The sequence below is a fragment of the Ruditapes philippinarum genome, unplaced genomic scaffold (assembly GCF_026571515.1).
Source record: "Ruditapes philippinarum isolate M1 unplaced genomic scaffold, ASM2657151v2 ctg1254_1_1_1_1, whole genome shotgun sequence".
NCBI lineage: Eukaryota > Metazoa > Mollusca > Bivalvia > Venerida > Veneridae > Ruditapes > Ruditapes philippinarum.
The window spans coordinates 72,295-90,188 of NW_026861124.1; the positions used below are offsets into that span (position 1 = coordinate 72,295).

The following is a 17,894-nucleotide window of genomic DNA, read 5'->3' on the forward strand; positions in this document are numbered from 1 at the left end:
ACTAAGTAAACAATTTTACTATATTTTACTGTAGAGCAACACCTCTATGAGCAGCAACTAAAATATTTGTCTCCCAAAGGGTGTAGGTTTTACTGTTGTGTTTTGTAAATGAAAAATTTTGATTCTGGAATGTTTTTACTCTTAAATCAGTTTTTAGCGAGTTCCGATTTTCTCAACTTTCACTGAATATGTTAATTTGAAATATTTCATTGCAGGTGGCAGATTTGTAACTGAACCTTGCAGTGGTTATACTGTTGTGCTTTGTAAATGAGAAATTTTTTATTCTGTAACGTTTTTACTCTTAAATCTTGTACAGTGAAAGTTGAGACAACCGGACATCGAAGGGAAAATCTTGGACTGATAAATCATCCAGTATTTAGAGAGTTACGATTTTCTCAACTTTCACTATATATATTAATCTAAAATCTTTCATTGCAGATGGCAGATTTGTTACTGAACCTTGTACAATATCCCTCGATACCTGTGTCGATGACAACGCTGAATGTAACGGCACTGTGTGTGTCTGTATTGCTAACTTTGTTTGGAACGGATCAATTTGCGGTAAATTTTTTCATTGTTCATTTACTTCTAGATTATTTATAATAAGAAAAAAGATACTATTTCAAATGGGGTGTTTAATTTCTTAAATTTTAAGCAATCATAACCAACTTTAGGATTATTTCTATATTTTTGAAGAATAAGGAGAGCTATTGTAATCACCAAGGCATCTGGGTCGACATCACCATCACACTTAATTGGTTAAGTTTTTTGCGTGAAAGTTATTATCTCCAAAAATACTGAATTGAATGGGTTGAAACTGCAAACTTTATTTGAGAGCATAATAGAAATTAAAGAAACAAGGTCATTTTTTTAAGGCCCATAACTCAAACTTGGATTTTAAAAGAAGTATAATTCTACATTATTCAGGCTCTAAAAGTGTTTTGCTATTAAGCACCATGCTGTCCTTCTGATTGCTCTTGTTGTCATTTATAGAAGTGTATATTAATGTACTTAAAATTTGAGCCGATATATTTATTATCCATATTTGACCTTCGATGTACCAGTACCAACTCGGTCATATTGACAATTATATTGACTGGTTTACGTTAATATTAAGTTTTTCACATGTATACAATAAAGTTATGTTATAGTTGGAGACAGCCTGTGTGACCCCTGTGACCCTGCTATTACTACATGTGACTCTTCACTAGTATGTAGTTCAGATACTTACAGATGTGAATGTCCCCCAGGATTTGTACAAATAGGAGATGCCTGCTGTAAGTACATTTGTGTACTTTCATTATAGAAATATTAGAATATGGTTCATCTCTTACTTATACACAATATTTTTCTGATAACATTGTAAAGATTTCACATTTTAGTGAATTTTCTGAACTTTTTTGTTGAATTTATCAATTGATATATTAGTTTACATATAATGAAAACAAACGTTATCATATTTGACTCGGACCTGTTTCTGCTATTGAGATTGCTATTTGACCTTTACAACTATTGAGTTTAGATCATTTACTACTGTAAAATCAGTTTTGTTTTTTTTGAAGCATAATACATATGTTAACTGTGAAATATTATATAATTGAATACAGTACATTATACAATATAATATAATAAAAAATATAAATGAGCCACGTCACGACACGTCTGCGCAGTCTGATCTGGATCCATGCTGGTCGCAAACCCATTATGTTGGTTTTGTCGTGACGTGACTCAAATGTTTGGTATACTTGTAAAGCATAATATCTGATACAGTTTGAAAATAATTCAAAATAAATACCTTAGTCATTTTCATTTGGGGGTGGGGAGTTCATGTGATCGTCTTATGTTAGTAAATGAACCGTTGGTATGTCCCCACAAAGTGGGAGCATATAGCGTTGCACTTGTCCGTCCGTCCATCCGTCCGTCCATCTGTACGTCCTGAAATCTTGTGAATGCAACTCCTCTTAAACTGGATGGCAGATTTTGCTTAAACTTTCAGGGATGAACAACCTTAATGTGTAGATGGTAGTAAAGGAAGGAATTTTTGCAGCGACCAAATTTAACAGAATTATGGCCCTTTGTTGATTTTTAGCTCGACTATTCGAAGAACATGAGAGCTATTGTAGTCGCCCCGGCGTCGGCGTCGGTGTCGGCGTCAGCGTCCGCGTCGGCGTCTGCGTTGGTTAAAGTTTTTTGTAAAGTCAAATATCTCAATAATTACTTGAGATATTCAATTGAAACTTACAATACTTATTTATAGTAACAAGGTACATCAGATTGACAAGTTTGATAACTCTGCCTACAATATTGACAGAATTATGCCCCTTTTTAACTTAGAAATTTTGGTTAAAGTTTTTTGTAAAGTCAAATATCTCAATAATTACTTGAGATATTCAATTGAAACTTACAATACTTATTTATAGTAACAAGGTACATCAGATTGACAAGTTTGATAACTCTGCCTACAATATTGACAGAATTATGCCCCTTTTTAACTTAGAAATTTTGGTTAAAGTTTTTTGTAAAGTCAAATATCTCAATTATTGCTTGAGATATTCAATTGAAACTTACAATACTTATTTAAAGTAACAAGGTACATCAGATTGACAAGTTGGATAACTCTGCCTACAATATTGACAGAATTATGCCCCTTTGGAACTTAGAAATTTTGGTTAAAGTTTTTTTGTAAAGTCAAATATCTCAATTATTGCTTGAGATATTCAATTGAAATTTAAAATACTTTTTTATAGTAACAATGTACATCACTTTGCAAAATTGCATAACTCTGCCTGCAAAATTTGAAGAATTATTTGCCCCTTTGAAACTTAGAAATTTTGGTTAAAGGTTAAAGGTCTTCAAAGATATTTACTTGAAACTTTACACATGCACTTAGATTCATAATTGGAGGGTCATAATTGTATGTCACTAACCAAGTTCCATAACTCTATCTTGCATTTAGGCTGATTCATATCCCCTTTTCTACTTAGTCTCTTGGTTAATGTTTACATGCAAGTTTTACATATCTCAATAACTATTAAAGATATTTATCTAAAACTTCACATATGCATTTAGGGTCATAATTGTAGGTCACTGACAAAGATCCATAATTCTATCTTGCATTTAGGCTGATTTTTCTCCCCTTTTTCAACTTAGAAATTCATGGTAAAGTTTTGCTTGTAAGCTGTTATCTCAATTACTACTGAAGGGTTTGTGCCTTTTTTGGGACAATTTTATGCATTCATAATAATAAAGCAGTGATTTACTTGATAAAACATCTTAATTAGAAGCCTTTGTACCTTTATCAAGCACTTAGAATAGTCGAGCGTGCTGTCCTACCGACAGCTCTTGTTTCAATATATACTGTGTAGAAATTTTGTGAACGCAACTCCTCTTAAACCGGATGGCAGATTTTGCTTAAACTTCCAGGGATGAACAACCTTAATGTGTAGATGGTAGTAAAGGAAGGAATTTTTGCTGCGACCAAATTTACCAGAATTATGGCCCTTTGTTGATTTTTTCACTATATACCATATAGAAATTTTGTGAACGCAACTCTTAAACCGGATGGCAGATTTTAATAAAAAGTTCCACATAAAAATCTTACATACAGATATGCATGCTCTTGTTTACGAGCACATCTGCACAGTGGGGGCATCCGTGTCCTTTGGACACAGTTCTAGTTTAACTTCATCTATTGGCAAGGTCACAGTGACCTCTTGTCATATCACTGAGAAATAACATAGCTATTGACATGGCGCATAAGTACAATATTCAATTACAGATGGGACCGTTGTTGGTGAATCATGCACAACTTTAATTGACACGTGTATTGATGACAATGCTGCATGTAATGGTACTGTGTGTGACTGTTTACCTAATTGGGTATGGAATGGATCTATATGTCGTAAGTTTTGAGAGTCTTGTCATTCCGTAATGATTTTGCTTAATATGGATATGTCACATGTCGTAAAAGACGCTGAAGCTTGTAAACATTTACAAGCCTTATGTTGAACAGTATTGCCTCTCCCTTTGATACCAGTGAAGAGCTTAGACAATTCTACATATGTGTCATTTATGACAAGACACTCTACAAGGATTGCTACAATGTACCAGATTTAAGTGTTTAGATTAAGGGAAGTGTTGGTCTTGTAGTTATGGTGTTTGACTCTCAAACCAGGGATCATAGGCTTGAACCCTACAATAGCCACAACTATGTTTCCTAATATTACACCAGTACTGGTAAGTTTTAGGAAAAGTAGCAGACTTGACAGGTGTTTAAAGATGCTTCAAGCCTGTATCCAAATAAAGTTAAAAATAAATGTGTTTGAACTTTAATGAATCTTTTTATGCTGCAAGAGACGTTTTCAGATTTACAGCAAGATAATATTTATACACAATAATATATTTTTGGCTTCTATTAACTCACTCTGAAGATGTTTTGTAAAAACTGAATTGTTACAAATATTAGTAATCTACATACATGTAAACCTGTACCGTAGGCCTAGTGGTTAAGGTGTCTGCCTTTAGATCAGGAGGCCCCACGGGGAGTGTTTATTTAAGGATAAATGTTCTTTTTTGGAATGGTTCTGAAATGGCCGCTACGTGAGCCGCGAGGTATTTGAAATGAGTAAGAGTTGAGAGGTATATGGTATGCAAGCGAAAAGTGTCTCTTAAGTCAGAAATGGTTGGCCCTTGCAGTAGGTGTGACAGTATAATAAACAAGACCTTTTTGTATATGTTAATTGTCAACCTAATATTTTTACAGTTGGACCAGATTTATGTGACCCGTGTGATACATCAACAACATCTTGTGACTCAGATCTTGTGTGTAACCCGACCACGTACAGATGTGAATGTCCGACTGACGAAGTACAATATGATGATGAATGCTGTAAGAACTTTTAATATCAGCTTGGTTACTAATGTTACTATCAGCCTTAGTATTTTTACAGTGAAACCCGTGTTTAAAGTCTCCTTTAAGTAAGTATTTTTGTGAGTGGCCTTTGTAAACAGGTTTTATTGTATATGACTTATGATGAAGCAATCCTGCTCAATACTATACATGGATATAGTGATTTTTGAATAGAAGTTGCAAACAAAATGTTCCAAATCCCATAAAAAGACCAAATTATATCAATTAGAAACAATCAATGCAAAAAACAAATAACTGATATGAGATATTTTGGACAATATATTTGTATAATTTGTATAACAGAATATGCATTGGCATATTTTGTTATTTTGTATCTATCTAATTAAACTTTCTGAGAAAAATATTTAATTCTTTCAGACGGGACTCATGTTGGCGATTCATGCACAACAAGTTTGAACACGTGTATTGATGATAACGCTGGATGTAACGGGACAATATGTGACTGTTTACCTGGGTTTTATTTCAACGGAACTATCTGCGGTAATTCATGTTTTTGTATTTTTACTGTTCCAAAAAATTCTTGTCTGTAAAAACTGTCGTCTGCTTAAAGTCAATTGTTCAAAATGGAAGGTCTGTAATGAAATATTAGATAATTTTGTTGATAATATTTAGTATTATACTTAACAGCAAATCACGAAAGAATTACATATGGATGTTGTCGACAAGTTTTAGACACATAATGCAATATTGATTTTATCAAGATTTAAAATATTTGTGGACAATGTACCAATTGTAGACCAATCCAATTTAATCTTAAGCCATTTTCTCAGAAAAAAACAAAACAAAACTTAAGCCTGTAATAATACAGATTGGCATCTGACTCAACCACTTTCTTGAAGCCTTATAATGTGCGTATATTAATAATTTATATATCTGCACATTAAAGTGATATCTTTTTAAACAAGGAAATAATTAAAAAACATGATCTGCAACACATTATTGAACGAATTGTGCTGTCATGTTAAAACTTTACTTTTTATACAGTTGGTGAACAACTCTGCGATCCATGTGACCCTGCCTCTTCTACATGCTCGAACACGCTTGTTTGCAGTTCAGATAGGTACAGATGTGAATGTCCTACAGGCTTTGTACAGATTGGGGATTTGTGTTGTAAGTTTTGATAATTTATTGATAAACAGCCAGATACAGATCTGAGCGAGAGTGTGTCTATAAGCTTATAGCTACCCATACAATCAAACTAAAATAAATTTTGTATTAAGGCACATTATGCCTCAGAAACAAATCAATTTTTACTTCTTTAGAAAGGGCAACATTTTGATTTATGAGGGTTTTTAACCTTTCATGCCCTAGGGACAGCAATGTCTCCCTATTTTTTAGGCATTTGCCATTGGACTTTTGTCGTTTTTAATAAAAATAATAAATTATAAAAATATAATTTTAAAATAATAAAAATCTAATAAATAATAATAATTTAAATAAAATGTTTACAGTGACCCCTTTGTGGGAGAAAAGGGAAAAAGGGATTATGAAGGGGTCACTGGGACAGTTCTATATAATTTTGGATATAATGACATAAATACCCAAAATTTTTTTTGAAAAGCAGGATAGTTCCATTTTAAGGGTTTAAATTAAAATTTTTGTATAATTTGGGTTAAAATTTAAACTCACCTAAAATTAGTATTTAAAAATTTTTATTATTAAAAAGTAATTTTATTGATAAATCTTTTGTAAAAAAAATGTTTAATTTCAAATTTTATAATGAGATTTTTTCTGTAGGACATTTAATTTTTTATAAACAAAAAAGTTTACTTTAAAGGAGTTTAATGGGATTAAAAAAAATTAGATACAAATTCCCCATTTTTTTTACAGATACGTTTCTTCCGGAAAAAGAAATTTAACAAACGAGGTTTTTAAAATAACCACCCTTTTAAAAGGGTTTTCCCTTGTTTATTTTTATCGCCAAAAAACCCAGCAATTTGTGTATATGGGGTCTTTTAATTTTTTTATCGGGGAAAATGATTAATTTGCGCCATTTTGTGTAAAATTTTAAAAAACAGCCCCAGTGTTAAGGGGTTTTCGCCAATTGGGCAATTTCAAATTTCGTAGATCAAAAGCGCGTTTGATTCGTCAAAACGCCCCCTGATAGCAAAGAGAAAGTTTAAATAGTGGGAAATCTTCTTGGCGGGGGTGTATTTTAATTTGTTGATGTTGACACGCGTTCTTTAAATTTGCGGGTTAAAAAGGGAAATTTGGGTTTTAATTGAGAGGTAAACAAAATTTTTAAAAGAAAATAGCGGGTAAAAAGTATGACGGAAAATTTAAAACGGGCGAACAAATCGCTGTCCGAAGGCGGGCTTCTTCGCCAAATCGTCCCTAGCCAAACCATGCTCCCCTTTCAAAAGTCGCCCGCTCACGGTCAAATTTCCGGTTAAAGGGTGAATAAAACAAAGGTCGTTGTCGGAAAAAAAGGGTCGCTAATACAGACCATTTTTATAGTAAATACTGTTTGGCGCACCTAACTTGGTCCCTTATGACCCGAAAGTCGTATTAAAGGGTCGCTAACAGTCTTTATTATACCCCAACAATAAATATTAATGGGAGATTTGAATTTAAAATTAATTAATAAAATAGTATTTCTTTTGAAAAACCCGGCAAAAAGGTGATAATTTAAATTTCATAACCTCTTTGGAAACCGGGAAAGGTTAAGTAAAAGGTTTTTTGAGAAAGTTGATTTTCTTCTTACCGAAGAAAAATACCCGGGTGAATTTTTTAATTTTTGGGGCATCAAAATGGGAAAATGTAATTTTGGAATTTAGAAAATTTTTTCTTGGGTTTTTTTCAGTGGGAGAAATTTGGGAAAAGAAGGAAGTAAAAACCCTTGTTAGATCCCCGTTAGATTTTATTAAGGGAAAAATTTTAAAAGGGACCCCTTTTGGGATGTATTGCAGGCTCTCTTGGAAAGGAAACTCATTTTTGGTTTAAAAAAATTTAGTTTAATCTTGTTGTACTTTTCAAATTTGACTTATTAGTTAACCAAAAGGGTTTTTTTAAAGTCAACCTGTGTAGAGAACCCCCCCACCTGTATTTTGTTTACAAACCCGTTTTACAGTAAAAACCCGTGCAGGAAAAAAACCCTGTATTTTGTTGAAACCAAAATGTAATTTTCGTAACACCTGTGTAGAACAACCACCCTTTGGGAGACTAAAGATTTTGGTTGTTACTGAGAGGTGTCTGCTCTAGAGAGGTTATATTTATTGTGAAGTGTAAATTTGGGAAAAAACATGGCACTGGTTGTTGTGAAGATGTGATTGTTCTACAGAGGGTGGTTATACAGAGGTTTTACTGTATTACCATTTATTTAAACTGAGAGCAATAATTTTTGTCAAATGTAAAATCTTTTCCAGACATAACTCGTTTAAAGGTCTAATGAAAATAAACCCTATCTATTGGTTGGCATAGTAACATTAAGTATGTACATGTAACAAGGGACAGAATGTACTTACTATTTTTCGGACAAAGTCAGTCTGTTATCAGTTTGATTTCCTGTAAAATTAATAAAGAAGGACTGACTATAAAAAGAATTATCACTTGTCATTTTGAAATTACAAACTGAAATTGATGAATCTCATTGGTCATTCTAAAATAAAATGTAAAGGACAGTTCTAACTATTTAAGAAAATAGTTCTTACTACCATTCTGAAATAAAATTTTTTTGGATAGCTTATCATAAAAAGTAAAAATTAATGTTTTTTACTATAAAAAAAAAGTACAGGAAAATTTTTTCTTTAAAAATGAAAGTAAAGGGAAAGAGGAAATTGTTCTTTTAGGTTAAAATTTGTAAAAAAGAATTTTAAAAAAAAATTTATGAAGTTTAACGGAAAACAAAATAAAACAAGGGCACCCAAATTTGAAAAAGTTCTTCTTGTAAAAAAACCCCTAAATTAAATTAAAATGCTTTTTAATTCAATTTTCAATTTTACAAAATGGAAAATTTTTTTTTTAAAAAGTTTCAAGAAGTCTTATTAGTCTTTTAAGGCAAGAAATTTCTAAAAATTTCTTTTTGTATTTAAAAATTAAAATAAAACTTTTGCATGTTAAAAAAAAGTTACCAAAATTTGGCCCCGGGTTTTTTTTTAAAAGATACTTTTTGGGGTTTAAAACTGGTTTTCCGGTAAGCCTTTGTCAAATGGGTTTTTAAAGGGCAAAATTTTAAAATTGTCCCCAGGTCCCTTTTGACATGAAACCCACCCTTTAAAGGGTTTCAGCCTTTTTTAAAATCTGTTCATGCATTTTTATCAGGAAATTGTACTTTTGTAATATGTTTTTGCTTGAAGATTTTTGGGAAAAATTTAAAAACACTTCCCCCACCAGTAATTTTAATTTTTTTTGATCGAACTTGACCCCTTTTTTTACAAAAAACTGATAGCTTTAAAAAAAACATTATTGAACAATTTATAAAAGATTGGAAAATTTTTTTTCTTTTAAAGAAAAATTTAATAGAAATATAAAATTTTTTTTCGCCGTCGGGGGGGGAATTTGTGGACCCCTGTGATCCCCTTTCCCATTTAACTTTTTTCAGGGTCTTTCTTGTAGTTCCCACTTAAGGGGTGAATGCCCTTTTGGTCAAAAAATGGGGACGCCCGTTAAAGTAAAATTTTAAAATTTTACATGTGAAAAAACCCCAGATAAATGTAAATTTTTCTTTTTTTTTTAAACACCCCACAACCCCTATTTTTTTAAATTTTAGACAGGGGTTTTAGTAGTAACACTTTTCTTACCTGGGTTTTTCCCAATAAAATTAAATGAAAATATTTCCTATGGCACCCCCCAAATATTTAAAAAAAATTTAAGGAAAAAATTCCCCAGATTTTGTTCTGTTTCAAAAAAGTAAACAATTTTTATCAGAAAATTTAAATTTTCTTTTGCAGCAAATTTGTTTCAGAAATATACAAATAAGATAGGTAAATATACAAATCAGATAGGGTACCTGATATGATAATGTCTTGAAATTTATCTGACTAATCTATTTATAGATGGAACACGTGTTGGTGAATCATGCACGACATCACTGAACACGTGTATAGATGACTATGCAGTGTGTAATGGCACAGTGTGTGATTGCAAGGAGACATATGTGTGGAATGGCACACACTGTAGTAAGTGAACATCAGCTTTGACATAAATTAACTTTTAGAAATAAGAATATACAGATAAATTGCCAATATAAATTTTTTGTCAAAGCAATTTCTGTTATTGAGATGCGTAAAGTATTTGTTAGGCTAGATTTGTATGTTTTAATTATATAAAATGTATTTATTTTTCCCTTTCCCGGGTTTAGTATACCTAAACTACAAAGTTTTTTATTTATTTTGAATTTTTAAAAAGGGAAATTTTTTAACCAAAACCCTTTTATTTGAAACAAAAATTTTAAATTAATTTTGTCGTTCCCTTTTCTAAAAATTTAAAAATTTTAATTTGCATTTAAAAAAAAAAAAAACAAAACACCCATAAAAAATGCAACACTGACTATGGGAAAAATAAAATATACCCCAAAATTTCAAAATAAAACCTTTTAATTATGTTGTTATTATTTTGATTTTAAGTCAGCCACTAAGCGTTTTTTCGCTATATTTTTAGATGGACAGAATCTATGTGACCCATGTGATGCTCTCTTCCACCCTGCGACTTCAGTAGTCCCGTAACCCCCCATAAAAACCCATGGTGAATGTCCCAAATGGGAGGTACAGATTTTGATGAATGCCCGTTTTTATTAAAATGTTGATTTGGGGTTTTTTAGTTTTAATAATGTTTCTTTATCCTTTCAAAAGTTTCCCTTTTTTTTTAATTGGTTTTTAGTGTTTCATATTTTAATAAACATATAAATCATCATTTATATGATAATGATGTTGTGAAAAAGACATTGGCAATGAAAGATGATGATGACAACAAAAGCAATTATGACAATGATGATAATATTGATAAGATGATGATATTGATGATGATATTGAAGAAGAAAAAGATGATAATAATGATGATGATGATATTGAAGAAGAAAAAGGAAAAGAAGAAGATGATGATGATGACTTTGATGATGATGATAATGATGATGATGGTATTGATGATGATGCTGAAGAAGAAGCTGATGATGATGATGATGATGATGACAATGATGATGATAGCAATGATGCTGACAATGATGATGATAGCAATGGTGATGATGATGACAATGATGATGATGGCAATGATGATGAAAATGATAATGACAACAATGTTAATGATGATGATGGTGGTGGCAAATATGATGATGATGCCAAATATGATGATGATAATGATAACGTTGATGATGATGACGGCAAAGATGGCAATGATGATGACCTATGAATTCGATCAAGATCTATTTTGTTGACTGCTCACTTTAATTATTCTGATACAAAATTCCCATGACCTCATGACCTCAAAATGGACTGTTCCAACTGAAATCAAATTTGGGTGAGTCCATTTTGCATATGAAGCAGAACAAGGGGTGAACAAATTCTTGTCATCTTAGCCTTTACTCTTAGAGTATTGTTATAACTAATTTATCTGGTAAATTTTAAGATGGGAGACTGGTGACTGAAAGATGTACAACGGCCACTGACACCTGTATTGATGATAATGCAGAATGCAATGGCACAGTGTGTGATTGTGTTGATGGGTTCACTTTTAATGGATCAGTTTGTCGTAAGTTTTTTTTACATTTAATGGTTACTGAAATATGATGTTAATTAAGATGGGTATTAAATGAGTGTACTAAGTTTCAAATATATTTATTGTCCAAGTTCAGATTTATTGAACTTGTTGAATAAAATTGTATGAAACTTGCTTCATTTGATTAAATACAATTCAGCTTGTTCAATAAATTCTGTACAGGATATATATGTATTTACTAATTCACATCACATACCCTGAATAATAAAGAAAAAAAGAGATATCAGTTTGAAATAGCTACACTTTTGGAAAAATACATGATTTGGCTCATTTGCATAGTATATCCACACCAATGCTGTAACGTTTTTACAAAGGTTTGATTATAAGGCTTTTTTGCATGTTGTTTTGACACTTTGAACATTTTCTGTGGATAGTATTTGCTTCAGGCACTGTTTTGCTCTTACTTTGTAGTTGGCACTGATTTATGTGACCCATGTGACCCGACAGCAAATACTTGCAACGTGGATCTAGTATGCAATAGTGACACATACAGATGTGAATGTCCCACAAACCAAGTGCAAATTGGAGATTCGTGCTGTAAGTTTTCATAAACTTTTTTATCACAAATACCTTCAGTGATTGAAAAAAAGAGGAAAAGATTAAAAAATATTGTAGGTGATACTTGAAACAATATCTATAACCTTTTAACTGCCAGTGTGGATAAGGAGACTGTCTTTAGTAAAGATTCAGGGTGGTTTGTATATCTGTGTAGCGTGATCAGGCTCTGTTAAATGCCGTCCGCTTAATTCAACATTTTAATATTAAAACCCCCCTCAATTTCAAATGTATAGGTCCAAATTCACAGCTAGGCAAGTCAATTTTACAAATTTGGGAAGTACAGGAAAGACTGTCTTAGTGACCCCCTGTATAATAGCGACCATAGTTAGGTGCACCGAACAGTATTTACTATATAAATGGTCTGCATGTAGTGACTCCCTGTCTAGTCCGTACAACGACCATGATTTAGCGTCTCACGTTATGGGATAAAAAAAAAAAATAAGCCATGTAATCAAAATAAGAGGAAAATGGAGGCATTACAAAGTGTCAAATTTGGAAGCGCAAAGATTAATTCATAGCCTGCTAGTGGCAACAAATTGGTCCAATGCAACCAGTGCAGATGAAGATCAGCTTGTACATTCACGCCGTCTGATTGTGGTCTGCACTGTTTCCTATTCGGTCAGGACTTATTTTCAAGTTTTCCCTAAACGGATGAATGTTTTGTCCAGAGTGAAATATGGAAAAGTCCCATTTAAATATTTAGTGTGGTAAGGTTTTAAGAGGATAGCGATATTTTATTTACTATTCTCACTTGTTGGCTTTATGCAGATATCATATTATCTTTTTACGGATTAACTGCAAATATATTGTGTTTACAAAAAAAAAAAAAAAAATGAAGACGGTTTGTTATTATTTAAGATGGAAGGCTAGTAGGCGAGGACTGTACAACAAGTTTGGACACATGTATTGACGACAATGCCGTCTGCAACGGTACGATTTGCGATTGTGAAGAAGGCTTTCATTGGAACGGGACTCACTGTGGTAAACCCTTAAATAATACATTAATTATTTGGATTTAACTTACTACAGTGTTGGAGCAGAGTACCTCTAGATGCTTGCAGAAATCATGATCATAAAGTAGAAAAATATCCCTTTTTACGCTGATTTTTACATTTTTCATTCATATGAAAATCTGTGTCAGCAGAATGATGAATTAGGCATCTGAAGTGCATTTCAGTGGTTAAAAAGGTGAGGTTTTAGCATTTGATCAATCAAGGTCCAGTATATACCGGAATACAACATTTAGTCTGGTGCTCCAACACTTTTTTGTCTCACTCTAATTATTTAACTTTGATTTAAGAGAGGCTTGCACTTAATTTGAACCTGAGTTTTTTTACATTCAACAGAAACTGTGAGCTAAATGAAAATTTTTTGACATTGAAGTTCAATTATTTATCCTAGTTATTGGACACCTAAGCATTTATTTATGTGATCATACTACGTCTGGCATTATATATAATCAATGGACAACTTTTGAGAAAGTTCTAAATGCTAAATCACTAACTTCAGATTTGCCATGTTGCATTTTGTGTGTGCATAATTTATGTGGACCATTAGCCGAGTTGTCTTAGAATCACGTAAACATCATTACTGTTTGTTTGAAAAACTCTGAATTATTTTGTATAAGAAAGCTCTCTTCCTTAATGTATTAACGAAAAACTTATACATATAACAGGTGGTGAGAATTTATGTGACCCGTGTGACCCTTCAAGTTCATTTTGCGATGATCCACTTGTATGCAGCTCGGACACGTATAGATGTGAATGTCCACCTGGCTTTGTTCAGATCGGAGACAATTGCTGTAAGTATGATTTTATATACTGTGCCAGTGAAATACAAGTAAAAAAATATTTGTAGTAGATGCTGACAGTAGCATATGAGTAACACTATTTTTGTACCAGATGCTGACAGTGAAATACAAGTAAAACTATTTTGTAAAAGATGCATATTTGTTTGATAAATTCTATAAGAAAGACTTCAGTTACTAGTACTGTTTAAGTTAATATTTCCGCCTGTTGTAAAGTTAGCGAATTTAAAATTTCGTCAATTCATGAAATTCGCCAGTATTTTTGCATGAGGCTAACTTAACTACTAATACAGTAATAAGTCAAAACATAATATAATCAGTTATATTATGCATCCTTTTGAGTCCATTTAAATTTGATTTATGTCTTCTGTTAATACCTATTTAATGGAGAACCCCCTTGTGCCTGAGGGGTTGCCTTAAATGTTTGAGACATAAGAATTGCAGCCACCTTTTATTCCTGCTTGATCATAACAACTAATTGGGTTTGAATAACAGGAGTCTTTGCATTTCTTAGCTCCAGCAGGTGAGGTGGTTTTGACCCCTTTTACATTATATAGTTAGATGACAAATTTTACACTTTTGAGCTGCGCCATGACAAAATCAACGTAGTGCTTTGTGATCAGCATGGATCCAGACCAGCCTGCACATCCATGCAATCTGATCAGGATCCATGCTGTTCATTATCAGTTTCTCTTCTTGTAAAAGGGTTTGTAAGGGAACAGTATCGATCCTGATCAGACTGCACAGATGTGCAGGCTGGTCTGGATCCATGCTTGTTGCAAACGCACTATGCTGGTTTTGTCATGGTGCTTCTCATTTATGCAATCTGACCTAATGCTAAACTGACAGGCTGCATTATGAATTTTTAACAACTTTATTACAAACCCTATAAAAGAAAGCAATGGACCATTCCTAATTCAAAAGATAAGTCCATTGTACAAATTTATGAAGCTTAAGGTTGAAATGAAAATTATTATCAAAACCCCTTACATTAGTAATGGAGAGATCCAAATTCAAAACATAAGTCCATTCTACAAAATTCAGGTGGGTCAAGGTTGAAATGTCATAATTTGATGATTCTATAATTGCTTTTCATGTTTCTACTCGTATAGACGGTACACGTGTTGGAGAATCTTGTTTGGCGTCACTTGACACGTGTATAGATGATAATGCGGGTTGTAACGGCACAGTCTGTGATTGTAACGATGGTTATTTTTGGAATGGAACTATCTGTGGTAAGTACAATGTGATTTTCAATTGTTCATGTAGATTTACAGTCGGTAACTATTACATTTGGTAACATTAAATTTTTTTACTTCAAACCACTCGCCCCTCACCACTGTAGGTTTGAATCCTACCAGGGACTTTGGAATCTGTTGGGTGAGGAAGCTTTCCAGTTTGCTTAAGAAGCTTCAGTGGTAACTCAGGCGCCCATTCATACCTGAAATAATGCATGGAAGGGCAACATGAGGCCTTTCCCCACAGTAAAGCTGGAAAGTCAGCATTTGCACTTTACAGTGGTTTGCAACTTAAAACCCAATAAATGTGATAGTAAGAATATATTGTTAGCACTGCAATAATTTAATTAAAAATGATTTCTTTCAACTTGTTAAAAATTTTATGCTTTGTAAAGCAATTTTTTTAATAAAATTTGCATTTTTAAATCATTAGGAAATGTTTTTAACAATTATTATTTTCACATTAACAGTTGGAACATCAATATGTTCCCCTTGTGATTCGTCCAATCCATGTGATTCTGATCTGGAGTGTAACCCGAGCACTTACAGATGTGAATGTCCTGCTGATCGTGTCCAAATAGGGAACGAGTGCTGTAAGTAAAGATACTGTGAATTCACTTAATTTTGTTCACATGAATTTTCGTGGTTTTGCCACAAAGAAATTTTTATGGATACTTAAGTTTGTAGACTGTTTATTTTTCCAAAGATAAAATGTAAAACTGAATTTAGATGGAATAGTTATTTCAATAGATTTTTGGGTAATTTTATATATAGATTTATACATTTCTTGTGATTTTATTCAACTTCCTGTCTGCTTGCTTAGCACGATATATAGGGGGAGCATCAAATTTGTAATACAGTGGTTGTTGGTTTAAACATAGGGCAAGGCAAATGTTCTTTGTGGCAAATGATCTCGGACATTGAGTCCTAAATAGACATTTGTCCCTTACGGCTGATTCAGAATTAATGAGGGATAAGTAGTCAGTCACTTGTTGAGATACTGGTAATAACTGGTTAGTTGTCTAAGTTGTTCTGAGATGGACCTACTACTGAGATAGGACAAAAATGTGTTAATTTCGTCATTCAAAATGAAATAAACAAACCAACAAATTATTTAAGTTTCAGGTACTTTAATCATCATCTGATAGGTTTAAGTTGGTCGTGCATCCATGTAATTTTATTGAATATTTAACTCGAATTCAAACATTGTATCAATTAGTTATTGATCGTTATTTTTTCATATGATAGACGGAACCCGTGTGACAGAGCCATGCACAAGTGACGTCGATACGTGTATAGACTGTAACGCTGATTGTAACGGGACAGTGTGTGACTGTGTCACTGGGTACACTTGGAATGGATCAGTATGCTGTAAGTTTAATTTTGTGTACCATTTCAGGGATAATCCAGCTAATGAATTTTTGTATATTTATATGATGTAAATATTGCTATTCAGTCACTACATATTTTCAAATTTTCTTTAAAAAATTTGATATCCACTAAGTTTAAAATCACATAATCTTTCTTATTAGTTTTGAACATGTCTTCCTAATTGTAAAGACATTTGATGAAATAATATTGTTTACTGTTTTGAATCTTGATAGTATGAAGTCTGGAGGTCTGATGCAGTAATGTTTAATAATCAACACAACACTTCGGCCTAAGTTGTTGATTACAAATACAGTTCAACTTTGTTCGCTAGAACTCGGATCACTCGAATACCTCTCTTCGCTCGAACTCATCAACCCAGTCCCGGGAAAATTCCTATATAATATATATTGTTCTACCTCAGATGGCTAGGACACCGATCGATCGGACTCTCGAACCTGATTTCTGGTCCCTTCGGCAGAAATATAGTGAAAATCACACCTTTTCGGTCGAACGCAAGAAGACAAGTCAGTATGTCGGAAATAAATGACAATCGGCGACACATGATTTTAACACCTCATGATCGTGACATAGGTGATACAAAATAAGAGGTGTTATAAGCAATTCGTTTGTTATGATTATATTGTTGATTTGCCGTATATAGTAACGATAAAAAGAAAACGACTTGTGAAATAAGTGAAATATGCATGCCAATAAAGAATGACTTTTACCCGAACGGTTTTAATTACAACCGTGGTTCATGAAAAGTGAATCGTAACAGTGTTATCTATTTATAGAATGATACTTGTATGTGTGTTTATTTTAGTAAATGACTATAAATAGATGCTGCTGTAAATGTTTTAATAAATATGTCATTCATTTATTTTTTTTTAATTGAATTCATCCCATTATAAACATAAAAATATATTTTGAACATTGTTCAACAAGTTTGGTGTGATTGCCCAATCGAACTCAACCAATTACTATATGCATGAATATAGATTAACACAGTGTACCGTTGATACTATAAAACACAGGGATAATTATTCTGAATATGAAACATGTGAAATATTTGACAAACAGAATAATTGATGTACTAACAAACAATTATATTGACACATTTATCATTCGACAGATGTAAGCTAGGAAAACCTTTAGGCATTTGATCAACGTAATAATAGTTCAACCTTGGTTGGCTCGAACTACCGATCTCTCAAACAAATTTTCACAGGCCCTCCGAGTTCGAGCGAACGAAGTTCGACTGTACATAAGTGATAGACATTTA

At 32.6% G+C, this 17,894-nt stretch overlaps 2 protein-coding genes across 2 annotated transcripts in view; both read left to right on the forward strand.

The window, feature by feature from the left end:
• Positions 1 to 17,894, forward strand: part of LOC132714595 (neurogenic locus notch homolog protein 1-like) — a gene marked incomplete at its 3' end in the record, with an annotated part of 81,461 nt that overhangs the window by 19,687 nt on the left and 43,880 nt on the right. Inside the window, exon 14 of the mRNA XM_060697483.1 lies at positions 439 to 561. Within this exon, the coding sequence (XP_060553466.1) occupies positions 439 to 561 (123 nt within the window). The remainder of the gene's footprint in view (positions 1 to 438; positions 562 to 17,894) is intronic.
• LOC132714597 (fibrillin-1-like) overlaps positions 10,626 to 17,894 on the forward strand; it is a 45,304-nt gene continuing 38,035 nt past the window's right edge. The window contains exons 1-9 of the mRNA XM_060697487.1: positions 10,626 to 10,632; positions 11,025 to 11,102; positions 11,489 to 11,611; positions 12,050 to 12,175; positions 13,055 to 13,177; positions 13,872 to 13,997; positions 15,116 to 15,238; positions 15,712 to 15,834; positions 16,490 to 16,612. Coding sequence (XP_060553470.1) covers positions 10,626 to 10,632; positions 11,025 to 11,102; positions 11,489 to 11,611; positions 12,050 to 12,175; positions 13,055 to 13,177; positions 13,872 to 13,997; positions 15,116 to 15,238; positions 15,712 to 15,834; positions 16,490 to 16,612 — 952 coding nt within the window. The remainder of the gene's footprint in view (positions 10,633 to 11,024; positions 11,103 to 11,488; positions 11,612 to 12,049; positions 12,176 to 13,054; positions 13,178 to 13,871; positions 13,998 to 15,115; positions 15,239 to 15,711; positions 15,835 to 16,489; positions 16,613 to 17,894) is intronic.